Source organism: Choloepus didactylus, chromosome 10 (genome assembly GCF_015220235.1).
Source record: "Choloepus didactylus isolate mChoDid1 chromosome 10, mChoDid1.pri, whole genome shotgun sequence".
Taxonomy (NCBI): domain Eukaryota; kingdom Metazoa; phylum Chordata; class Mammalia; order Pilosa; family Megalonychidae; genus Choloepus; species Choloepus didactylus.
The window spans coordinates 117,713,656-117,740,978 of NC_051316.1; the positions used below are offsets into that span (position 1 = coordinate 117,713,656).

A 27,323-nucleotide genomic window follows, 5' to 3' on the forward strand; every position below is an offset into this window, starting at 1 on the left:
GCATTTTCAGTTGCATAGGAGTAACATGATCTGATTTCTATTTTAGACACAGGAGACTCTGGCTTTTCTCTGTTGGAGAATGGATTGGGGATGCAAGAGTGGAAGATGGGAGACTAGTTAAAGGAGTATTGCAATAATCCAAACAAGATGACAAGGGCTTGGAGGAGTGAACCTGGAGAGAAATCATTGGATTTGAGATACAATGGCTTCGAACCTTATGTGGGGATGGATGTTGGAGCAGTTGGTAGGTCCATCTTCAGACTGCACCTTGAGGGGCTTCTTAGGTTCACCTGTGGACATACCAGCCCCCAAGTCCAAGCTCCATCCACACCACCTGCCACGACCACAGCCATGATGTACCCTTAGGAGGGAGGACCTGGGGAAGAGGCCCATGTAGACTCTTTCTGGGTGGGGAGTTCTGGGGTCCAGGATTTCTAGAGTGCAGTGCTGGGTGGAGGGAGTTGGCTCAGGGTGGGCATGTCACCTTAGCCCTGTGGAATCCTGGCCTGTGGGACAGAACCCAGAGGGAAGGAGGGCAAGATCAGGGGCCCTGGCACTCAAGGGCCCAAGAGCAGTGCTGATCACATCTAGTCAAATTTAACGTTGAAGAATCTCTTATGTCACCTATAAAGTACAGTACTGTGTATATGTTTTCAGTATACCACCCTATACCATTATTGTCTAATTCTTCCTTGTCTGTATTTCTCCAAGGCCTCAGTTAATTTAACTTCATCTTCTAAGATGTTGATGGAGTCATCACTACCTACTTCCCTGGCTACTTGAACAATGTGTTTCCTTTAGCATCAGTGGTGAGTAAATCTTTAAAAGCACTCACACCTTCTTCACAATTATACATTGACTTTAAGTCTTGATGGCTTCTAGTGTCTACTTTAGTTAATTCATCTATGATATGACTCTCTTCATATTTAGGAAGATGGTTAAGACTTGGAATGACAGTTTGAGAGAGAAGGAGGGAAATTTAAGAATGTTTCTAGCTTGAGCAACTGGTTTAACAGTGTTTCTATTTACTAATATGGGAAAGACTAGGGGAAGGGCAGGTTTAGACATACCCTAAATCACTGACCCAATCTCCTATTGTTGGGCATTTTGATTGGTTGCAATATTTTATAAATAAGAACAATACCCTGATTTGAAGCAAAATCCTTTAGTATATCCTCCATTTCTACATACAGAATTTCTGGATTGAAGGACATGTCCATGCTCTTACAAAAAAATACATATTGCCAAATAATTTTCAGAAGAGCTAAGTGACTATTTCCTAACACTGCTAACATCAGGGTAGATTCTGAATACTCACATTCTGTGTCTTCCTTCCTCTCTCCCACCTTTCCTTTGCTCATTCAATAACTTAACTTTGTGAAGTACCTATGCTATCCCACACAGGGCCTAGAATATGTCTAGCTTTGTTCCTTACTGGGGGTTGGGAGATGATGAAGGAGAAGGATGAGCTAGGGAAGATTCTAGAAGTTTTAAACTTGGTTGACTTGGAAGTCCTACCCATGCACTTCTTGACAAAGACTGCTCTGGATACCAGGCCAAATAAGTTAAAATTCCTTCTGCATTTAGGTTGGTGATGCCACTCGGAGAGTTTGAAAGAAAAATAAGGTTTAACTTTGTGCAGCCCACTAAAACACAACTTTGCCCCAGGGAACTATAATTTAGAGGGTATCATTTTATGAGTTTTTAAAATATTGTGCAAATTGCACTCCCTTAGCAAATGCTACCTCCCTTCTCTAGCCCACGAGGCAGCACTGCCCTAGCAGGAGCTGATGGAGCAGGAGACCTCATGTCAGGTAGGAGTACCCCAGCATGAGGGCCCCTTTCTGAAACACTAGGGCAAGCGCCCACCCCCTTGATTTGAAAGCAGATTTCATAGTACTTGTCTTGAGCACCTACTTTGTTGGATTTGATTCTGATCTTGAGGTAAAATCGAAGTTGGTGGACTTCCTTATCACTGTAACTCAGTTAAGGAAAGTTCAACCTACGAACAATAGCTCCTCTCCTCTTGACTGTCACCTAGAGAAAGACTCACACATGTTTGGTGCCATTTGTACTGCAGTTAGGGATCCAAAGTTTTGGGAAGACTTAAGTCCTATGCATGGCTGGGAAATAATGACAATGCACTGATGTGCCGAAGGAATTAAAAGGAGATTCTTGGACTATAGAGAACCTAAGGCAAGACTTGATTATTGCTTGTCTTATTGCTTTCTTTTCTAGTTGTGTGGAGCCCTGAGCATGGGCTGTAACAGAATCCCCTGTCATCCAGACTCTGGTAATGACTGTGCCTCCAACACTTACCTTAACTAACTTACTAGAAGCTCTCTGGCCTCTAGTAAGCTACTTTGGCCTCTGAGTCATTGTGCTCTCATCTTTATATTGCGAATCACAGTTCTACCTCTCGTAGTCCTTGCAAGGATTTAAGAGATAAAGACATATAGCCCTTAGTGCAGTAGCTTTCACCTAGTAGAGTCAGCAAATGGCAGCAGGCAATGTACAACATCCTAGCACATCTAAGCCATAAAATATCAATGCATTTTATTAGAATATATATTTGAAATCCAGATGAACCATTTCCAGGTATTATATTGTCATGAAAAATAAGGCTTTAGATCTGCTTTTTAAAAATAATATGATATGGTTAAACCTATGGAATGCTTGATAGTTCTTTGTTAATTTGTTCAACATTTGCTGAGTACTTTTTAGTTACCAAAATCACCAAAGTTATGCATCTATCTGTTTCTTTCTGGATGGGCTCTCGCAGTGCTTTACTTAGAAGGATATTTAAGCAACACTACAGCAGTTCTATCTAGATCATCCTATTTAGATAAACATGGCAATGACTCAGAATCAGCTTCATCTTTCTGGCATGTTATACATGTCCTTACTTTGGAAGAAAAGAAACAGATGTATTATAAAAAAAAAAGGTGGGGGGGGAGATGCTCAGGGAAAGGAAGGGAGACTTTGTAACCCTCCCTCATATCATATCCCACCATGCACACTTATCTCCAGGACAAATAGCAAAGAATGTTGTGGGAACTTTAATTTTCCACACCCAATAGGAGGCCAACATTCATAAATAATAAAAGTAGCAGATGACCCTAAATTGTATTTAATTGAGTGCTTTAATTTCCCCCCTCTTCCCAGGGAGCCTAAAATAAGAAATAAAACAAAACCATTGGTTTCTCTCCTCTTCCTGTCAGTCCTTGATGGGTTCTGGGGCCAGCAGGGTGCAGTCCATTCAGATCAGGGGATCCCAGATGGGGAGGCAGACAAGGAGAGCTCTGATCAAATGTTTGAAGGGCATCTAACAGCACAGGCATGGACCATTCCAGAAGACAGAGCGAGGAGCAGATTCTGTTCTCCAGCCATCAGAGCAGACAGCATGGAAACATGCTGCCTTCTAAGAGCTCTTCTGAACTGGTTACAAGGTAGGAATTATGAGGCAAATTTCCATTAATAAACTGTTGGCTATACCTGGAAGTTGGGAGTTCCTGAGTCAACAAGAAGCTTCCTGGAATACAGGATGGATCAAACCTTTGAAACCCCAGATTGAAACATATGGTCTGTCCAAAGGCTTTTTCTCCTGACTTGGATATTTCCTGAAAGATATGCCCTTTGCATAACTGTAATGAAGGTACAATTTCCTTTCCTACCCTTTGAGCTTATTTAACACTAAAATAAAATTTATTTTGAACAGACTTTAAAATCCTTCCAGTACAAATAAAGCAATGTCATGTTTCAGGATCATCACACTCTATCATATCAGTCACCAGCTCTGTCCTGCAGCCACCCTTGGGCATGCATTTATATCAAGTACGATTCTTCTACGTATGACTCGGAAGTACTGCAGCACCACAGAGCAGCACTGCACAGGTGTCTATGCTAACCCTAAATTTTTTTTTTCCAGTTTGCAATTCTGTTCCTTTTGTGGCTTTTCGCTCTTTTTTCACCTGTCTCTATTTTGATTGTCATGTTCACTTCCAAGGTTTGTTCAGTCTCAGTCTGCCAACGTGCCTGCATTTCCAGGATATGAGAAGATGAGTACAATGGAATACAATATTTGCAAAGGGGACCGTCCCCAAAAATGTTGTCCCTCCAAGTCAAAGATTAACTTTGGGCCAAATCTTGGAGTGTCATGGCCTTTAGGTGGTTGACTTGGCTGATGAGCAAGAAACACAGTGAATTAGATACTGTCTGCCAACAAGAACATCACACTTTGGCATGAGTGGCTTAGGGACCCTCTCCTGATTTAGGGCTGGGCCAGCCAGACACAAGCTGCTAATCTAGGCAGATAGGGTCACTCAGCCCATAGGACAGGAAATTCTGGCCTTGGGGACCACATCAGGGTCGTGATCCATGTCCAATGGTAAGCAAATATTGACAAGCCTGGAATTCTCTTAGAACAGCAGGGGGATAGGGAGGTGGGTGGCTGGTTAATAACTGTCAGACGCCATACCTGAAAGAGGCTACAAGATTTGACAGGAAATCCATAAGCTAAGAAAACTGCTCTCATTTAGTTAACCTGTTTCTGAAGTAAACCCCGTGGAACAGCACAGAACAGCATTAGCTGTTGGCCACTTACCACTGTGCAGTCTGAAGACCTTATGGTTCCTGGTCTTTTTCTGGCTCACTGGTGTCAAGAGAAGGATGGAAAAAGAAGGGAAGAGTGCTAATATTTGTTTAGGGCCTGCTACGTGTTGGGCACTGGGCTCTGATATTTTATTTTAAACACATTTTCTCACTTAATCCTTACCTTTAACTTTTAGAGCAGCTATTATTATCTCCTCAGCCAGGTAAGGAAAGAGGAGAAGTTAAGGGATTTGTTAAGGTAATGTAGCTAGCAAATGGGTTGGGCAAGATTCAAATTCAAGTCCATCACATTCCAAATCCCATGCTCTTTTCACTAGACTAGGCCACGTGGGTGTAGATGTGCATGGGATGGCTGAAAACCAGATGGGGGAGGTGGGAGAAAAGAAGGGATTCTGTTTGTCCATCTTTCTCATGAGGGAAGGCCTTGATGGTGTAATATGGCAACAAGGCAAACAATTCTGTTTTGAAAAGCGGGATAAATGGAAATATAAATCCATGATCATTTTTTATTATAAAGGGGTACAAAATTATGCACAAAACAATGAATTGGTTTATTTCATGCCTCAGGCTCTGAATAGGAACCAGTGCCTAGCTTTCGACCTTAATAAGGACTCCTCTGGAATTTTCCTGGGGTCTGTGAGATGGGAAATGCTGAGTGTGAGGCCCTACTAGGACAGAGAGAGGAGGTAGTGCAGACACTCTGGGCTCTGAAATAAAATGCACAGAAATTCAGCCCTGCCAAATATCTATATAAAAAGAGCCCCCTGTTACATTACCAGGAATATTAAGAGACTTTCCAAATGGACCGGGACTTTTTGTGTTGAATCTGCATTAAATTCTCAACTAATACGTACAGTCTTATGAATTTTGATGCAGTTGAATTTGATGACTATCAAATAAATAGGGGGTGCTATCCTTTGTGCACTGATAGTCTGATGGCATGATCCGATAAAAGGCAAATCTTAAATTTAAACTCTTCAGTGGTTACTCAGAGCCCCTAGCATGAAATCTAGCCGCCTTGGGAGTTGGATGAGGCTCCTCTCTCATCATTTCCTGACTCACACAATAGCAGATTATTTAGAGGTTACCCCCTCTAGGCACACACACACTAAGTGCTGTTTCACACCTCTGTGCTTGAGCACATGCGAGGCTCTCTCCTGGGGCTTCCCCCTACTCTGTCTGACCAAGTGATGTCTATCCAGGATTTGGAAGAATGAATCGTTTTCGGACCTCATCTTATTTCCTGATCCCACTCCCTCCAGACAGGATAAATTACATCCCTCTCTCCCTCCCCCTGCTTCTCCACATTCACACACTTCCATCACTTTACTGATTGCACCTGTCCCCTGGCCATCTATGGACTATGATTTCCCAGAGAGGAGAGCTAGCACATAGTAGCTGCTCAGTGAGCAGAGGAACCAATTGCTCTAAGATATGCCACAGAAACTTTTTTCATCTTTCCAGAGTCTTCTATGAGAGTTCAGAGTGGGCTTCTCACTGTTTCCCTAAATCCACCACAAAGAATAAGTCCCCCAAGCAAAGCATTCAGTAAATCCTTCCAGAGGAAATCCAAAAGTTCATCATGTTTCCAATGAGCATAAAAGAAGATCATGTGGTCTAAGAAACATGTAAGAGAACAGAAGAATAATATTCGGCAAATATATATTGAAACTACCTGATAACTTAGTGAAAAGAAGACGCAAATCTTATATTCCACAGATACCTGGGATATTGGGTGTTCTAAACTTTGTTCTTAGAACTCAAACACTAAATTAAGGCCCCAGAAGAAAAAACGCCTCCGTTATTCCAGGAGCGGAGTTCGCTGAGTATTACTCTCAACCAGCAGGTGTCGCCAGAGACAACCACATTTGCTATTGCTTCCTTCTCAATGAAGGGCACCCAAATCCATTTCACCTGGAACTCCCGCTGCCCTTAATGTCCCATCCCTCAGGGGAAGCTTCGGTAGGACAGCCAGTATATACACCCATGGTTTTCAAGTTTATTGTAGAGCAGAATCACCAGGGGAAAGGAGGGAGGGTTTTAAAATGCAGATTCCTGAGCCAAGGATGCAGATTCTGATTCAGTAGGTCTGGAGCCTGGGGAATAATTTGCATTTTAAACACACCCATCTAACCCCAAACACCATTGTGATGCAGTTGGTCCAAAGACCACACTTTGAGAAAGACTGATTTGCAACCATGAAGACTATATAATGTCACGTCATAGTCTGTCTGGCCATAACTTTGACTCAGAGATGGTCAGGCTGGAAAGGGACTCATTTGTTCATTCATTGAACAAACATCAACTAAGTGCCTACACGTGCCACTATCAGGTACCTTCACAAAGTCATGCAGCTCATCCTCCTCTCTCAGCCTGGAGACCCCAGCAAAGGATCAATCAGGGAATCTGATAAAGACTCAGTCTTTCCGGTTCATGTCCACTCCATTAAAGAACCTGGCTTCTATCATAATAGGAAAAAAGTGTTCCTTTCCCAAAAAGAACATTCATAGACTGACAGAAATTCTGCCAATATTTCAATCCCTAATGGTTATTATTAGGGCATAAACATTCTAATAATCTAGTTGGAATGAATCTTATTACTATGGCTTTAAAACACAGGCAAAATTAATGAATCCATTAGCATCTAAAAATCAAAATGCTGCTGAGAATGTTTTACAGTCATGTTAACTTCATAAATCCAAGATAAATTAAAATGTTGGTAGTAAAAAAGTGGGATAGATTATACCATTACAAACAGACACAAACTAAAATTCCATTACACACTTAAAATTGCTGTGTTATGGTTGCCAGGGGGATTGTGAGAGAATGCATTCTTATAAACTGTCATGAAAATTGTGCATTCTAATGTAGATTATAGAAAAGAAAAGAAAAGAAAAGAAAAGAAAAAAACAAAAACCATCTGTTCAACCAAAACTTACTGTGCACCTATTTTTCTGTCTGACCTTTAGAAAAAAAAACTGTACTAGAATGGACGAAGGTTATTGAATTCAGGCCTTCACTTTGTAATCAATATTGCTTTATAACATCCCAGCTGCAAAAGTGCCAATCCATTTCTGCATGCATTCTTCCAGGGTCATTTGGTTCACTTCCACCTCTGGAGCTCATTCCCTCTTGGAACTAGTACCATTTTTAGGAAGCTCTTTCTCACACCCTGTCTGAAAAACAGGAAAAGCCAGTGGTTCCACAAGGAAGCCTTTTCCACTGAGTACCTACCATGGTGCCTGGGTGAGACATCTATCTCAGCTGCATTTAATAGAAATCTGTTATGGAGACCTAAATAAGGAAAGGGTTTCTTCTTCTCATGTAACAAGTCCAGAAGACAGTGAGTCCAGTTTGGGAGGAACGGTGCAAGGATGTCTCCAGGAACCAGCCTCCTCCTATCTTTCTGCGCTAGCACCTTTTGCATGTATTTTTTTTTAATATTCATTTTATTGAGATACATTCACATACCACGCAGTCATACAAAACAAATCGTACATTCAGTTGTTCACAGTACCATTACATAGTTGTACATTCATCACCAAAATTAATCCCCGACACCCTCATTACCACACACACACAAATAACCACAATAATAATTAAAGTGAAAAAGAGCAACTAAGCATGTATTTTTGTCATGCTTGCAAGAGAACTGTTGCGCCTCCAGGCATTGCATCTGCACTCCAGGCAGGCTGAAGAAAGAGAAAAGCAGGAGCATTGTGGCAGTACCCACATGAGGAAGGCAGAACTTTCTTGGAAGTCCTCATCAGACTTCAGCTTACATTGACTGGCCAGAACTGTGCCAGGTGGCCACCTCAAGCTTCAAGGAAGCTTGGGAAGGTGGGTATTTTAGTTGAACCCATTGCTGACCAGAACAACAGCTGGTTGTCCTCATGAAGAAGATGCAACACAGACATTGTGTATACATTTACATACACAGATTCAGAGAAGTAGAAAATTAAAAGCAAATGTAGTAAAATATTAACATTTGGGAATCTAGCCAAGGTGTATATAAGAATTCTTTGTAGTGCTTTTGCAAGTTTTCTGAAAGTCTAAACTTATTTCAAAATAAAAAGTTGAAAAATAATAGCCACTGGTGCCATTTGCTTTCATGTGTAAAACTAGAGTGTAGACTATAGCTTGTTGGGTTAACTTCTAACACGGAGTAAATACCTGCTAGGTAATGAATGAGTGAATGAACAAGTGATCACCAGGCCTCACAAAATCCCTATGAGACATCATCATTCCTCAGAAAAGTTGTGTGGCTTTCCCATGCCACCCGGCTTAGACAACAAGCAGCAGAGGCAGATTGAAACCCACATCTATCTAGCTCCAAGGCCCTTGCTCTCTCCTGTGTTGACTTCCTTAGTCACGAAAACAAGGAGATAACTCTTAACTGCTTTCAAAGCATGTTCTTATCTACTGCCTCATTTAATCACCACAATAATCCATTGCAATAATCTTAATCATCATCATTCCTACATTTGCAGTTGAAGTTCTTATTCAAGGCTGTGGTTTCCCTTCTTCCTCCTGGGATTCTACATAGTTTCTGGTGGGCTGCTTGAGAGTGACTGGGAGATGGGTTGTGCAGCCATTTGTGTGCCCTATTAGCACTTTCATACATGAGTTCTGTCCCAATCGAGAGGATCCTTTTGTACTTTAATACCTGCACAGAACGAGCAAGTAAAACACTAATGCCAATTTTAGATAAGGAAACTGAGGCAAGGAGAGACCAAATAGCCTATAATTGGATTGGAGGAGCTGGGCATGAATCCAATGTTCTAACTCCTAATCCAGTGCTCTTTCTGTTACATCCCCTCATCTCTTTATGAAAGTATACAGGGCTTTGGACATAATGTGGTTCTTTCCAGGTGAAAAGTGACTTATCTTCCGTGATGGTTAGGTTCATGTGTCAACTTGGCCAGTGATGGTGCCCAGTTGTCTGGTCAAGCAAGCACTGGCCTAACTGTTACTGCAAGGACATCTGTGACTCGTAATAAATCAGAAGGTTGGTTTATTAAATCATCAATCAATTGACTGCATCTGTGGCTGATTACATCAACAAGGGGCATGTCTTTCACAATGAGATAATTCAATCAGAAGTGTTTAACCCAATCAGTTGAAGACTTACGGAGAAGAGAGAGAACCATCAGTTCTTCTTCAGCCAGCCAACCTGTCCTGGAGAGTTTATCGAAGACCTTCATCAGAGTTGCTGGCCCACAGCCTGTCCTACAGAATTTGGGCCCATGCATCCTGCCCTACAGAATTTGAAGTTGTATAACTCCACAGGTGCATGAAACACTTCTATAAATATCATATTTACAGATCTCTCCTGTTAGTTCTGTTTCCCTAGAGAACCCTGACTAATACACCCTCCAGTACAGTTTTGCATGCAAACCAGGACCTAGAGAATCATGTTTGACTCCCATCTTTCCCTTAGTTCCTTAAAACCAATCACCTGGTTCAGATGATTCTCCCTCTTCATTAGCTCTGAGATGCATCCCCTTCTCTCCAGGCTTGGTGCTGTGTCTCAGGCCAGGCTCTCTCACTTGGCCTGTTGCAGCAGCCTCCTAACTGGTTTTCCTGACCCAGCATCAACCCACCAACACATCCTCCTTAGCATGCACCTCAGGATCTGATACCCAGAAACTTCTCTAATTTCACCCCAACTGTCCCCACACCCATTCTTTGGTACAGATTCATGGAGGCACATTTCATCATTCCTGTGCACATTCTGTTCCCCTTGCCTGGAACAGTCTCCCTAGCTCCCTGTCCCTCGAGGTTTCTTTACCTTAGCACATCCCTCTCTCCCTGTCCCTCCATATCACTTGGGAATTAACTATGTTAGAACAGCTTGCACACTATATTAAAATTGTCTGTTTACCCCTTTCCTTTCCCAAACAGACTGTGAAATTTTTTTGGAGGGCAGAGATGTATCATTTCTGTAACCTTAGCTAATACAGGACTCAGTAAATGTCTTTGAAATGAACAACTATCTTTCCATTTTTCTTTACACTTAAGAACGTGTCTTGTAAATCCTAATAGAGACAGACTGGGAGACAGTGTGAAGTAACAAAGGTTAGAGTCGCTGAGTTGCGGCGGTAAGAACATGGTTTTGTATTCAGTTAAAGCCTCAGGAAGTTACATCCTGGGACCTCACCAGCTCAGCACCTACAAACCCCAACTCAAGAGCCACACAAAGATCGTTTTTGCAGTAACCTGAAGAGCAGACACACCTTCCTCCACCAAAGAGTAAAAGTTCTGTAAATCTTGGCATTTTCCTTTCTTTTCAGGTTGCTGGGAAGCTCAAGTCATTTAATGCCTCAACTTACTGTAACCACACAGTCCTAGAGTCTAGCATATTTGTTTATTTACATCCTTGCATTTCTATTATTTTAATATTTATTATAGATATTCCCTTTTGATAAAAGGTAGGGCATGAATATGTACATGCATAGGTCCTAAAAATACATTGCATTTATTTCTTGTTAGCATAGAAACACCCAGATGGGTACAGTGACAACATGGCAAGGCAGAGTTGGAGCCACTGAGTCACCACGAGGGCAGCTGCCTAAGCCACACTAGCCACTGCCAAGATTGCAGACTCTTAACTAAACCAGAAATAAGGTCGATTTCATTCCTTTGGGAGTGAAACATTCTTGTTGGCACAGAGAAAGATTTTCCAGGCATCACACTCTTCTCTAATTGACCCCTTCTCAATCATTACAGATTTTTGCCTCAGCCAGCCTTGTGCATCAAAAGCAAACATCCCAGTGTTCAAAAATTAGAGATTCAGAGCCAGGATGAATTGGCCCACCAGGCCCAAACCCCCATCTTTACATGAGATGGTGTACCCCATCCCAGGAGATCTCCACAGTTCCTTCTTCCTTCCCCTTGGAAGTCTAACCAGTGGCCACACCTGTTGGGTTTCCCACCTTGACTCCTCCTCCTTCCCAGTACTCCTGATTCAGGTTTCTTCCTGTCTCCAGCCTCCCATCCAGCTGGAATGCTCCCCTGCTCAGAACCCGGCTCCCCATGGCTCCCCTCAGCTCCCATCGGAGGGCTGAACACACATGCAAAACAGCTGTATCCTTTCCAGGGTCACATTTGCCCTACATCCACATATTCTTTGTTCTGGTCTGCTCATGCCACTCCCTCTAGGCAGAATGATGCCCCCTTCATCCGGCTAGTTTCCACTCATCCTTCAAGAGTCAACTCAAGTTGACCAGCATCCTGGGTGCTCCCATAGCACCCTCTACCTAGCCTCATAACCCTCCCTGCTATCTGCCTTCCTCATCAGACTGAGTTGCTTGAGACCAGAGACTGAATATTTTAGAACGTAACTCTGTGTGGGATCCAAAGTTTTTAGGAAATGCTTGTTGAATGAAAGTGGACACACTTAACATGCCTAATGGATACATCTGAAATGGGCCTCTGTTGCTGACAGGGCGGCGCAGGAATGAGACACAGACACAAAGTTAAGAATTAAGGGAGCAGGGGGCCCACTGCATCTCGTGCTAAGTGGACAATAATGCACCTTTGCTCCAGTTATTTATTTCAGAAGATCAGGGAGTATATGCTAAATGTCCTCAGGCTCGGGAGAGCCCACCAGATACCTATGTTTACATCCTGTTGCATATCAGAAGGAACAATCTAGGTTTAGGACAATGGTAAACGTTGTCATCATAGTCACAAGACACTTATCTTTACAGGGCAGGCCTGCACGGTGTTCCATGCAGGCCTGAGGCTTAACGTTCTAAGCCACCACCCTAGATATGCCTCAGGCAACACGGAAGACTCAGTTTCCCACAGGCCTCATTCATCACATTTTGCATGAAATGTGAGAGGTAGATCTCACCAAATCCCACCAGCCTATTGTTTCTATTATTTTTCCTGATCCTTCTTAGCTTATCAAGTCCTCTGCACTTCTCCCCCTCAACTTTCCCTTGCTTGATTAAAAAAAAAAAATTCCTTAAACACTTATGCACTGCTGGTGGCAATGTAGAATGGTGCAGCCACTGTGGAAGAAAGTTTGGTGGTTCCTCAGGAAGGTAAACATAGAATTATCATATGACCTGGCAGTCCCACTAGTGGATATTTATTTCCTCAGAAGAACTGAAAGCAGGGACATGAACAAACATTTGCACACTGATGTTCATAGTAGCATTATTCACAATTGCCACAAGATGGAAACAACCCAAATGTCCATCAACCAACAAACAGATAAAATGTGGTCCATACACACGATGGAATATTATTCAGCAGTAAGAAGGAATGAAGTCCTGATGCAAGTGACAACATGGATGAACCTTGAGGACATTATGTTGAGTGAAATAAGAAAGGAAAAATGTTGTATGGTCTTAACTAATGTGAACTAATTATAATAAACAAACTCATGGAGTTAAAATCTAGATTATAGGTTACCAGGAGATAGAATGAGGGTAGAGAATGGGGAACTGATGCTTAATTTGCACACAATTTTTAGTAATGTTTATTGTAAATGTTTGGAAATGGATAGAGGTGATGGTAGCACATTATTATGAGTGTAATTAACAGAGCTGAATTATGGATGTGATTGTGGTTTAAAGGGGAAGTTTAGGGTCATGTATATCACTAGAAGGAAAATTAGAGGATGAAACATGAGACTGTATAACACAGTGAACTCTGTTATGGGTGATGACATGGTTAATAGCACAAATATGAGGATGTTTCTCCATGAACTAGAACAAATGTTCGTGACTATTACAAGGTGATAATAGGGTGGTGTGGTAGTTTTGAAGGCTTGTAGGTACCCTAGAAAGGATCATGTTCTTTTAACCCATTCCTGTGGGTGCAGAACTATTTAGATGGGACCTTTTGATTAGGCTATTTCAGTTGAGGCCTGCTCTAGGGTGGGTTTTAATCCTCTCACTGTAATCCTTTATAGGAGGATAAAACACAAAGAGATGAAATGAAGCTCACAGAAAAAGCCCCAGAGATGTTGAGAGAGGAAGCCACTGAAGCCAGAAGCTGAAGGCAGTGAAACCTGGGAGAGAAGGACCAGCAGACGTTGCCATGTGCTTTGCACAGAGGAGCCCCAGCTTGCAGGAGCTGAGGATGCCAGCAGCGTGTCTTCCGAATCCAGATATCATCCTGTCGATGGCCTTAATTTGGACATTTTCATGGCCTAATAAATTCCTGTTGTTAAAAGCCAACCCATTCTGGCATATTGTATTTCGTCAGCTTTAGCAAATTGAAACAGTGGGAAAAATACAACTAACGCAAATGAGGCACGCGGTGTTTCTTTTTGGAACAATGAAAATGTTCTCATATTGATTGTGGTGATGAAAGCACAACAATGTGATGATACTGAGAGCCACTGATTGTACGCTTTAGATTGATTGTATGGTGTATGAATAGAACTGTTTAAAAAAGTTCCTTAATCCATTTGGATTTGACTTAGATTTGTTTCCAAACTGAAAGCCAATTGTCCTAAACACCATTTATTAAACTAATTCTTTCCTTCTTTATTCATTTGAGGTATATCTTTAGCTTTTATTAAATTCTTATAGCTAACAGGACCTGTTTTGGGGTATCACTCTTCCATCAATCTATTATCACACTGGTTTGATTACTGTAATTTTATTATACTTACTTGGCTATTTCCTTTTTTTTTATTGAGGTGAAAAGAATTAACCAATTTAAAATGTAAAATCCAGTGGCATTTAGTATGTTCACAATGTTGTGCAACTATCACCATTACCTAGTTCCAAAGTTTTTTCATCACCCCAAAAGGAAACCCTGTATCCATTATGCAGTCACTCCCCAGGCCCCCCTCCCTCCCAGCCCCTGGCAATTACTAATATGCTTTCTGTCTCTATGGATTTACCTATTCTGGATATTTCATGTAAGTAGAATTATATACTTTGGTGTGTGTCTTCTTTCACTTAGCATATTTTTTTAAATTATGGTAAAATACATGTAACATAAAATTTGCTATTTTAACCATTTTTAAGTGTACAATTCTATAGTATTGATTACATTCACAATGTTTTTCAACCATCACCACTATCTATTACAAAATTTTAAAATCACCCCAAGCAGAAACTCTGTATGTATTAAGGATTAACTCCCTCCCCCTGTCCTCTGTTCTTGGTAATCTCTAATCTACTTTCTCTGTGAATTCACCTTTTCTAGATATTTCAAAAAAGTGTAACCATACAATATTTGTCCTTTTGTATATGGTTTATTGCACCTAATATAATGCTTTCAGGTTCAACCATATTGTGGCATGAATCAGAATTTCTTTCCTTTTTATGGCCAAATAATATCTCATTGTATGGATATACCACAACTTGTTTATCCATTCATCTGTTTATGGACACTTGGGTTGCCTCTATCTTTTGGCTATTGTGAATAATGCTTCTATGAACATGGGCATACAAGTTTGAGTTCTTGTTTGCAAATCTTTGGGATAAATACCTAACAGTGGAATTGCTGGTCATATAGTGAATATATGTTTAAATTTTTGAGGAACTACCATGCTGATTTCTACAGCAGCTGTACCATTTTACCTTCTTACCAGCAATGCCTGAGGGTTCCGATTTCTCCACACCCTCACCAATATTTGTCGTTTTCTGTTTTTTATTTTTGTTTTTTATGATTAAAGTCATCCTAGTGGGTGAGAAGTGGTATCTCATTGTGGTTTTGATTTGTATTTTCCTAATGACTAATGACTTTGAACATCATTTCATGTGCTTGTTGGCCTTTTGAACATATTCTTTGGAGAAATGTCTGTTTAAATTCTTTCTCCATTTTAAAAATCGGGTTGTTTGTTTTGTAGTTATTGAGTTGTAGGAGTCCTTTATATATTTTTGATGTTAAACCTGTATTAGAGATATGATTTACAAATTTTTTCTTCCATTCTGTAGGTTGTCTTTTCACTTTCTTGATAATGTCCACTGATGCACAAAAGTTTTTAATTTTCATAAAGTCCAATTTACCTATTTTTTTCTTTTAATGCTTGTGCTCTTGGTGTCATATCTACAAATCCACTGCCAAATCCAAGGTCATGAAGATTTACTCCCATGTTTTCTTCTAAGAGTTTCACAGTTCTATTCTTATATTTAGGTCTTTGATGGGTTTTTCATAGATCCCCATTATCAAGTTGAGGAAGTTCTTATCGCTCTTATATTTAGGTCTTTGGAGTTTGATCCTTTTGGAGTTAATTTTTGTATGTTGTATGAGGTAGGGATCCAATTTCATTCTTTTGCACCTTTTCTCAGCAACTATTCTTTCCCCCATTGAATGGTCTGGGTACCCTTATTGAGAATCAATTGGCATTAGGTGTATGGGTGTATTTCTGGACTCTCAACTATTCCATTAGTCTATGTCTATCCTTATACCAGTGCCATACTGTTTTGGTTATTGTGGCTTTATAGCATATTTTGAAATCAGGACGCTTGAGTCCCCCAATTTTTTTCTATCTTTTTCAAGATTGTTTTGGTTATTTGGGGGCCCCTTGCAATTCTAAATGAATTTTAGGATCAAATTTTTCATTTCTGCAATAAAGAGCATTGGGATTATAGTAAGGATTACATTAAATCTGTAGATTGCTTTGAGGAGTATTTCTATTTACCAGGATGTTATGACAAATACCATACAAGGGGTTTTCTTCAACAATGGGAATTAATTGGCTCATGGTTTTGAGGCTGGGAGAAGTCCAAAATCAAGGGATCTGCAAAGCAATACTTTCTCTCCAAGTCTGTAACATGCTGGTCCTGGCTGCCAGAGATCCTTGGCTTGTATCTCCAACTCATGTCACATAATGATGTTCTCTCCTTTCTCTTCCTGGTTCCATTGACTTCTGGCTTCCAGCTCCTCCTGATGGCTCTCTCTACGTCTGAATTTCTTCTACTTATAAAGCCCTCTAGTTATCCAGATTAAGGCCAACCCTATTCAGTTGGGGGCCACAACTTAACTAATAATAACATCTTCAAGAGATCCTATTTTCATTGAGGGCATACTCACAGGGACTCAGATTAAGAACATGTCTAAACTGGGGTACATAATTCAACCTAATACAAGAAGTATTGCCTTTTTAACTATATTAAGTTTTCCAATCCATGAACATGAGGTGTCTTTCCATATACTCAGGTCTTCTTTAATTTCTTTCAGCAATATTTTGTAGTTTTCACTATACAAATTTTTCATCTCCTTGGTTAAATTTATTGAGTCTTTTGTTTTTTATGCCATTGCAATGGAATTGTTTTCTTAATCTCATTTTTGAGATTGTTCCTTGCTAGCATATAGAAATACAACAATTTTTATATGTTGATCTTGTATCCTGTAAATTTTTTGTTTTAGTTCTAATAGTGTTTCTGTATATTCCTTAGGATTTTCTATAGATAAAATCATGTCATCTGTGACTAGAGGTAGTTTTACTTCTTGCTTTCCAGTCTAGATTACTTTTATTTCTCTTATTGTATATTTGCTCTGGCTAGAACTTCCAGTTCAATATTGAAGGGAAGTGACAATGGTGGGAATCCTTGTCTTGTTCCTGATGTTAGGAGGAAGGATTTGAATCCTTGATCACTGAGAACGATGTTACTGTGGGTTTTTCATAGATCCCTTTACCAGGTTGCTCTGGTTTGCTAATGATGCCTTTTTGCAAAATACCAGAAATGTTTGGCTTCCATAAAAGGGGGTTTATTTGGTTACACAGTTACAGTCTTAAGGCCATAAAGTGTCCAAGGTAATGCATTAACAATTGGGTACCTTCACTGGAGGATGGCCATTAGTGTCTGGAAAACTTCTGTTAAGTGGGAAGGCACATGGCTGGTGTCTGCTCCAGAGTTTAGGTTTCAAAATGGCTTTCTCCCAGGAAGTTCCTCTCTAGGCTGCAGCTTCTCTCCAAAATGTCACTCTCAGTCGCTCTTGGGGTGGTTGTCCTGTTAGCTTCTCCGGAGCAAAAGTCCGCTTTCAAAGGCTGTCTCCAAAATGTCTCTGAAAACTGCTGGTCCTCTCTCAGCTCCTGTGCATTCTTGGCTGTAGAAAGCTCTCTCCTGTCTGAGCTTATATAGTGCTCCAGTAAACTAATCAAGGCCCATGCTGAATGGGCAGGGCCATGCCTCCATGGAAATTATCTAATCAGAGTTATCATCTGCGTGGGTCACATCTCCATGGAAACACTCAAAGAATTAATCAACACTGATATGTCTATCCACACAAGATTGCATCAAAGATAATGGTGTTTTGGGGGACAAAATACATTCAAATTGGAACATTCCACCCCCTGGAACCCAAAATGTCATGATCTTTCCATGTACAAATACATTCATCTCATTGCAATATCACAAAAACTTAAATCATTTCAGTATCAATAGATAAGTACAAGATCTCATCAGAATCAGTTACAGACATGGTCTGTCCTAAGGCATAATTCCCCTCTAGCTGTGGACCTGTGAAACTTAGAACAAGTTATGTACTGCCAATATACAAAGGAGGGACAGTCATAGGATAAACATTCCCATGCCATAAGAAGAAACTGAAATGAAAACAGGGTTAAACAGGACCAAAACAGTTCCTAAAACCTGCAGGGCATACTCCATTAGATTTCAAAGTCTGAGAGTCATTCACAGAATGATGCTGTATACTTGGGGCTTGAGAGAGCAGGAGTCCAACCCTTTCCAAGGGCCTTCGCAGCCCTTTTGTCTCCAAATGCTGGAGTGAGTGCTTCAACATATCCACACACTGGGGAGACCACCTTCTTCTCAGCCCCATCCTCCTCAAACATTGGGGTGCCACCTGGACTCTGCCTCTCCGGGGCAAAGGCTCTACCCTCTCTGAACAGTGGGTGGCAGCCAGGCTCTCCCCAATCCCCAGGGAATGTGCTCCACCCTCTCTGAGGCCTGGGGTGGCAACATTCTGCCTGAGCATCGAGATGGAAGGCCTGCCCTCGACCTCCAGGGCAAACTCACCCTTTCCACATGTGTGGGCTGCTCCATTCTACCTGCCTGAGACTTCTTGACTCCAGACCTCAATCTCCATGGTTCTGTCTTTGAAGACATTTTTCCTTCAATTTGTTCCTCTGTCCCCTCCAGTCCAGACCGGCCATGGAAAAACAGATCTCGCAAAAATCTTGTTGGCTTGGCATGAAGTACACAGGGGTCGAAACCATTAGACAACAGGAGTTTCCATGAATCTTTTCTGGATAACTCTCTCTCTAATCCTGGCTTGTACTGAAATGGCAGTTGGGTTCCATGTTTGGTTAAATCTTCACGTTGGGCTGTAGCTTATAGGATCTCACTTTTTGGAAGCCAAGAATTTTCCAAGCTATCAGTTTCTAGTTTCTTTGTACCCAGGAGTTCATTTCTCAGCTTATCTCTGTCCTGTCGCATTTTACTGTAAGCTGCAAGGAGAAGCCATGCTGTGTCTTCAACTTTTAGTTTCATAATTTCATCAGCCAAGTATCCCAGCTCATCTCTCTCAAATTATTCCTTCCATCTGACACCAGGACTCAATTTTGCCAAATTCTCTGCCCCTTTAAAACAAGGATCGTCTTCCCTGCAGTTTGCAATGACACTTCCAACATTTCTGTTTAAGGCCTCATCAGAAGTCTCTTTAGAGTACATATTTCTACCAACAGTCTCTTCAAAGCAGTTTAGGCCTTTTCTATCAAGCTCCTCAATTCTTCAGAATCTTCCCCTTATCCATTTAAAAAGCCGTTCCAAAATGTTTGATATTTGCAAACTCAGCAGCACCCCACTTCTCTGGTGCCAAAATCTGTTCCGGTTTGCTAATGCTGCCTTTCTGCAAAATACCAGAAATGGATTGGTTTTTATAAAAGGGGGTTTATTTGGTTACAGTAACAGTCTTAAGGCCATAAAGTGTCCAAGGTAACACATTAACAATCAGGTACCTTTACTGTAGGATGGCCATTTGTGTCTGGAAAACCTCTGTTAGCTGGGAAGGCGTCTGCTCCAGAGTTCAGGTTTCAAAATGGCTTTCTCCCAGGACGTTCCTCTCTAGGCTGCACCTTCTCTCCAAAATGTCACTCTCAGTTGCTCTTGGGGCATGTGTCCTCTGTTAGCTTCTCCAGAGCAAAAGTCTGCTTTCAAAGGCCACTTCCAAAATGTCTCTGTAAACTGCAGCTCCTCTGTCAGCTCCTGGGCATTCTTCCAAGTGTCCCTCTTGGCTGTAGCAAGCTCGCTCCTTCTGTCCGAGCTTATACAGTGCTCTAGTAAACTAATCAAGGCCCATGCTGAATGGGCAGGGCCACGCCTCCAAGGAAATCAGAGTTATCACCTAAAGTTGGGTGGGTCGCATCTCCATGGAAACAAAGAATTACAGTCTAATCAACACTAATAAGTCTGCCCACACAAGATTACATCAAAGATAATGACGTTTTGGGGGACAAAATACATCCAAACTGGCACACAGGTTGAGGAAGTTCTTTTCTATTTCTAGTTTGTTGAGTGTTTTACCATTAAAGGGTGCTTGATATTGTCAAATGATTTTTCTGCATCATTTGAGATGATCAGGTGGGTTTTCTTCCCCTTATTCTATTAATGTGGTACATTTCATTGATTGATTTTCATGTTGAACCACCCTTGCATTCCTGGGATAAATTTGACCTGGTCATGCTGTATAATCCTTTTTAATATGGTGCTGGATTTAGCTTACAAGAATTTTGTTGAGGATTTTTGCAACTGTCTTCATAAGTGATATTGGTTCACACTGTTCTTTTTTTGTGGTATCTTTGTCTGGCTTTAGTAATCAGGATAAGACTGCCATCAATAGAATGAGTTAGGAAGTGTTTCCTCCTCTTTTATTTTTTGGAAGAGTTTGAGAAGGATTGGTGTTAATGTTTGGTGGAATTCACCAGTGAAACTATCTTGTCCTGCATTTTTCCTTGTTAGAAGGTTTTTGATTACCAGTTCAATCCCTTTACTTGTTACAGGTCTGTTCAAATTTTCTTCCTTCTTGAGTCAGTTTTGGTAGTTTGTGTGTTTCCATTTTTTCTAGGTTACCTAATTTGTTGGCATACAATTGTTCATAGCACCCCCTAATAATACTTTTATTTCCATAAGGTGAGTAGTAACATCCTCGCTCTCATTTCTGATTTTAGTAATTTTAGTCTTTCTTAAAGGTTTGTCAATTTTGTTGATTTTTTTCTAAGAACCAAGGTTTCATTTCATTGATTCTCTGTTGTTTCTCTGGTCTCTATTTTGTTTATCTCCATTCTAATTTTTATTATTTCCTTACTTATATTAGCTTTGCTTTGAGTTTGCTCTTTTTTCTAGCTCCTTTAGGTGTAAAGTTAGGTTATTGATTTGAGATTTTTTCTCATTTTTAATGTAGGTATTTAAAGTTATAAATTTCCCTCTGAGCACTGCTTTCCCTGCATCCTGTAAATTTTGCTGTGTTTTCATTTTCATTCATGTGAAAGTATTTTCTAATTTCACTTGTGATTCTTTTTGATTCCTTGGTTAAGAGTGTGTTGTTTAATTTCCATGTATTTGTGAATTTTCCATTTTTCTTTTGTTACTGATTTATAGTTTCATTCCATTATACTCAAGAAGATACTTTTTATGATGTAAATTTCTTTAAATTTATTGAGATTTGTTTTGTGGTCTGTCATATGGTCTATCCTGGAGACAGTCCCAAGTGTCTGTTTTGGGAAGAATGTGTATTCTGCTATTGGATGAAGGGTTCTGTTTGTATCTGTTAGGTCTTGATTGTTTAGATTGTTGTTCAAGTCCTCTATTTCCTTACTGATCTGTATGGTTGTTCTATCCATTATTTAAAAATGGGGGTAAGGGACAGAATATGTATCACATATTTTGGGGCTTTAAGTGTGTATATATTTACAATGGTTATATCTTCCTGATGAATTTTATCAATATATAATGCCATTTTTTATCTCTCAAAACACTTTTTGACTTAAAGTGAATTTTGTCTGATACTAGTATAGCCACCCCAGCTCTCCTTTGGTTACTATTTGCAAGGACTATTTTTTCCCATTCTTTCACTTTCAACCTATTTATGTCTTTGGATGTAAAGTGAGTCTCTTGAAGATACCATATAGTTTGGATCATGATTTAAAAAAAAAAAAAAATCCATTCTGCCAATTGCTGCCTTTTAATTGGAAATTTTAATCCATTTACATTTAAAGCAATTGCTGAAAAGGAAGGAAGGCCTAACTTCTGCCATTTTACTGTTTGTCTGCTCTCTATATTTTTGTTCCTCAACTCAACTGCTGTCTTCTTCTGGGTTTGTTTGTTTAGCATACAATTTTCATTCCCTTCTCATTTCATTTTTTGCATCATTTTTAGTTATTTTCTTTAAGCAGTTACTCTCAGGATTACAATTAACATTTGTAAACAAACAATATAATTTGATTAATGGTTAACAATCTTTAAACATTGTGCGGCCATTATCATAGATTTGTACACATTGTTTTATGCATTTGTCTTTTAAGTCATATAGGAAAAAACAAGAAGTTAGGAAGCAAAAATAAAATATTATTGACTTTTATGTTTACCTGTATAGATACCTTTATCATTCTATTTCTTCAGATGGCTCTAGGATACTGTCTAATATCCTTTTAGTCCAAAGGACTTCCTTTAGCATTTCTTGTAGGGCCGCTCCACTGATGATGAACTCTCTCAGCTTTTGTTTATCTGGACATGTCATAACTGTCCTTTATTTTTTGAAGGATAGTTTTGCTGGATATAGAATTCTTGGTTGACAGTTGTTTCCTTTCAGCACTTTATATGTGAATCTCACTGCCTTCTGGCCTCTGTGGTTTCTAATGAGAAATTTGTTATTGATTTTATTGAGGACCCCTTGTTCATGTCAAGTCATTTCTCTCTTCTCTGTCTTTTGACACTCTGAGGTTATAGGACAGGATGTGAGATTAACTGAGAGCCCCTTTGTTTTGCCTTGAAAGCAGTTCCTTACTGTCCTGTTCTGTCTAGTCTGACAGACTTGGCCAGGGAGCTAGCTATTTTAAGACTTCTATTGAAATTGTTTATAAGTCCATGAAATGGTCTAATAAGTTGCTTTGCTTTTTCTGGGATGCTAAATTTAATGCAGGTGCAACTTCTAAAGCTAGCTTTCTCAGGATTCAGGTAGTAAATGAGGCACAATATCAAATTAAACAAATAAAGTATTGATTACTTCCCTGCTATTCACCATGGCTAAGAAAATTATGTGAAAAGGCATGATCTTGAGGGTTAGTCCCACAGCACTTGATCAAGTTCCACAGTGCCTGATACAAGGCCAGAGTCTCCCAGGAAACTGGCTTCTTTCTGAGTCTTTCAACATCTCTAAGACCTCTGAGTTATGTGAATTATTTGAAGATGCTCAAGTTCATCATTACTTACACATGAACTTGGGGTGCAAAAGTAGTGTTTCTCCTGAAAGAACCCTCAAGATCTTTGTCTTCTAAAATTTGCAACTGAATACAGGGTATACTTTCCAAGCAGAAAGAAACGGCTTCCAGGTACCTGAGGAGATATGAGGCTTTCCACGGGTTCTTTAATCACTAGGTGGTCTACGTAACAGAAATTGTGGACACCTGCATTAGAGTCATGCAAAAGAAGAATAAACAGTCCAGACAGGTTAATATTCTTCAGTATCTCAAGCACCTCTAGTGTTTCAGACTCTTCACACGTGTTCTATAACTACTCCTTTTGGTGGGATGGTAGAGATAAACCACCAGGGCTAGAACTTGGGCGTTGGACACATTTGCTAATGAAGGCAACACTGTAGAGCACTCTCTCAAGAAAAACTCCAAACTTACCAAATTAAGAGGTGAATTTGTATTGCAAAAGGTCTCCCATTTAAGAACCTCCCATCTTCAATCCTTGATACATTTAAAATGATTAGTTTTAAACAAGCTTGATTTTTTCCGACTTTAATGGGGCATAAATATTGCCTAAATTAAGGGATACCACAGTTTCATGAACCCATTAACTTGGTACAGATCCAGACTTCAATTTACATGCAGGACACTGTACTAGGCATAACATGTGTTTTCCATGGTGAACCTTACTTAATGGAGGCCTTTCTACCCTACAATATCCTGTAGCTTATCACCAGTTTAAAAAAAACACACACACAGACACACACAAAATCTTTGGTAGTTACATGACAACTCAGACTCTAGTTACAAAGCCTGGTTTTAGTACACTTAACATTTCACATTCCAAGGATACTAGAACATGCTGAGAAACCTAGAAGGGAATAGCTGGGAAATTCTGGAGCACTCTTGCAGCATTCTGGCCTGATTTGAAACCAAGATGTTGCCCACGATCATTTTCTATCACTCACCACCCTGGGCAAGGGAAAGTGTTACAACACAGCAGACAATGACATTCTTTCCTATAAAATTTTATTACATAAAAAATTCTATACATTTGTTAGACTAAAATACAGTTTTCATTATAATTCTAGCAACTGAGTCAGTACACAGAGAAAACTTAGCATTAGATCAGCACTTTTTTTCTAGTTCAGGTTTCTGCACAAGAAAAACATGTCAAAGCTCCTTTTCACGTAGGCTTGTCGCACTCTGAAGCCTGGTGGAATTTTATCCAACTCAGAGCTCCTGGAAGTATTTGATAGCTCCAAAAGTTAACTGCTTAATATACAAACAAAGTCTTCTGAGAGCACAATGCTCCATCTGAGAAGTCTGCACTGCATCAAAAGGGCAATCACAAACACTAGAGCAACAACTGTGTCTGTGGAGCATTTCAAGCACCTAACGTGTTTCCCCACATGAACACAGTGCAGTGACACCGTAATGAGGAAAAACCCAAAGTGATGGTAAAGTAAATGGTGCCAAACTACGGTATTCATGGAAGGCTTAGTTGTGATCTTACAGTTCATAGTGGAAAAAGATAGGACCTGACACAAAAATTCTATGAAATGGAATGGAAATGGCAGAAAGAAGGGGAAAAAAAAAAAAAAAAACAGGAATGAAAAGGCATACTTCTCATGCTGGGTTACACAGCAGTAGGAAATCAAGAGACACACTAATGTGTACTTTCTGTTCATCTCCCTCCATATACTGGGCTGGACCTGACACTGGATAGACTCAGTGCCTAAGAGATCAATAATACCAGGTCCTTATTTCCTCACTGCATTGACTGATCTTAATACTTGGCTGTCTTATTCTAGGAGTTCTCAAGTTCAGAAAGGTTCTGCCACCCAGTCCTTTCATTTGGACCTTTGGTCTTCAGGAGATGTTTCTGCCTTTGGCTGTTTTTCCAGAGCCTCTGTCCTTTTGTTAGGTGCCCTCCACATTTCTGCCCCCATCTTTCTGTTGTCAATTGTAAAGTATTTTTTTCTTCCTCTAATCAAATCAGCTAATAACCACTGAACTTATTCCCTGGGTGCAAGACCTATTGGAGGTGCATGGCACACAGTGGTCAATAACATTCTAAGACAGTATAATTGACACTTCTTTTCATGACAGAGCTCCCAGAGCTTTTATATAGGAGGGAAGAAATCAGAAGACTTCAACACAATCTAGTAGTATTAAGACAACAAAGTAAAAGAAAGGTAACTTTCCCCACGGGATCATCTTGGAAAATCAAAACCACTAAGAAAAAGAAGGACCATATGGAAGTTCTGAGCCCAGATTACTGGATGGGGAAATTTATTTAATAGTCTCTGTCTCAAATCATCAGCCCCCAACGATGTCGTACCACTTTCACATTCCTATGAGGTGCCTACATGGTTTATTTAAAATTAAAAAAAAAAAAAAAAAAAAAATCGACCTGATTATCAACAGGGTAAATGCTGATGAGTTCTCATATTTTCTATGAGAATAATGCCTTGTGGGACACTGTAGTAGCTTCATCCAGTTCTGCGCCTGTTTATTTCCCAGGCTGTCTTTTGAAACCATACTTTTATTCATGTGGAATGGCTTAACACACATTCCTACACCTCAAAAACCAACTCAAATGTTACTCCTAGTTATAGAATGGGTGGATCAGTCATATAAGATATCAGAACATTCCCTTTTAGTCATACACTTCTGTAACAAAAGGACATTTTAAATTTAGAAACTTAACACTGGATTTAGGCATTTTTCTACCTGATATAGGAATTTCCACCAGTGAAATCTCATAGTGGGCACCGTTTACTACTATGGAAAACTCATTAGGTTCTTGTGGGAGTGTAAGTAGGGTAAAGGTGACTTTTGTCCTTTCTTCACCAGCCAGTTAGGAGATGGTCGTTGCTTCATTTGGTCTGAAAATGTAGGTAATGGGCTGTCTGAATATAATGTATGAACCACTGGAAACATTTCTTAAAAGAACTGCAAATTTCTTAACAACTTCCATCTGCTTTCTCCAGATGGCCTTCCATGAAGATGTAGCAGCCTTAATGAGTGCCATTGTGAAGAAAACCACACGCTCCCCTTCCCTAAAGAAGGAAGGTGGTGTGACTATGGGGAAAGGAGGGGCAGTCCCGATGGCAGGGTGGTCCAAGGCTGCTTCAGGGGGTAACTACCAAACACTCTAAACAGGAAACATCTATCTGATTAATGTAAGGAGGAGGAAAAACAGCTTTTGAATTTCTTCCCCTAGGATATACTCTTCCAACTTCGCACTATATGATTTTTGGCAACTCTGGACTTCCCTGAGTTTGCTAATTTGTCATCATCTCTAACTGCTTAGTTCTTGTTTAGGCATTTTTAGACAAACTGATAACATTGTGCCAAATAATGTCCCATCTGAGCTATGATGAAATTAATCAGATGTTTTGGTAGCTGGATATTAGAGATTCCCTATTCATTCCATCTTGGGTTTTTTTGTTTGTTTTTTGGTTTGTTTGTTTTTTGTCCATTGTAAATAAATTTGGGACCTGACAACCTGTCCCCCCTTCTCCATTCCCTGCCCCAGGACACACTCATCATCACACCTCCAAAGAAAGAAATTTCACTGTCTTCAAGATTCAGTGTTGACCATCTTGTTATTCATTCAGATTACCGTAGTTTCTATTTCAAACCTGGTTCTAAATTATACAAAGTCTTCAAGTTATACAAATCCAGCCCAGAAGGTGGTCTCATCGTAAAAGTGTCTTCAGTCGAGGCCTATCACCACCTCACTTCAATACACATTATCTAAACAAGTTTAGAGCACTCTTCTTATTCGTGTTCTTTGTCTGCTGAGGGGTGGTGGGTGGACGGGGAACTCATTATCTGAGGGTCCTGAAATTCTATGAGCATTTTAAATGTTCATAAATGTGCTTTGTGCATTTAGAGGAAGGAAAGTCTACAGCTTTCATAAGATTATTAAAGGGGTCCATGATCCCCTTAAAAGAATAAGTACCTACTTTTGGATATCAATTATTAAATTCAAGGCCTTAGCAACTAAAAGTGGAAAAAAAAAAACAACTCTCTGAAACATTTGAAACGACAATGTTTTCATCTTCAACTAGACCTCAACTAGACCACAACAACCTAAGAGCTTTATTCATCTGAGCTCCCTGCTCTGGAGTGTTTATTTCCAAGGAAATAATTTAAGTTGTAGATCTGAATATCAAAATGGAAGAAAATGGCATAATGTTTGGGTCCCTAGGATTTTCACCATTTACTACTGAGTTGCCTTAGAAAATATCAAACTTAAATCCTGTCTACGTAATTTACAAAAGTGGCAGGTGTTTATGCACTATTAAAATGGAAAAATGTTTTCCTTTTTAGGCATATAAAGATGAAGGAG

The 27,323-nt window shown here is 40.0% G+C and overlaps 1 protein-coding gene across 2 annotated transcripts in view; it reads right to left on the reverse strand.

Annotated features, from left to right (window-relative positions):
* SLC44A1 (solute carrier family 44 member 1) overlaps positions 1-27,323 on the reverse strand; it is a 191,811-nt gene that overhangs the window by 18,219 nt on the left and 146,269 nt on the right. Inside the window, exon 16 of one of the 2 annotated variants that reach the window (XM_037798697.1) lies at positions 23,008-23,149. The exons of the other annotated variant lie outside the window; for it this stretch is intronic. Coding sequence (XP_037654625.1) covers positions 23,141-23,149 — 9 coding nt within the window. The 3' untranslated portion in view covers positions 23,008-23,140. Of the gene's footprint in view, positions 1-23,007; positions 23,150-27,323 lie in introns of those variants that run through there. 2 annotated transcript variants of the gene reach the window in all.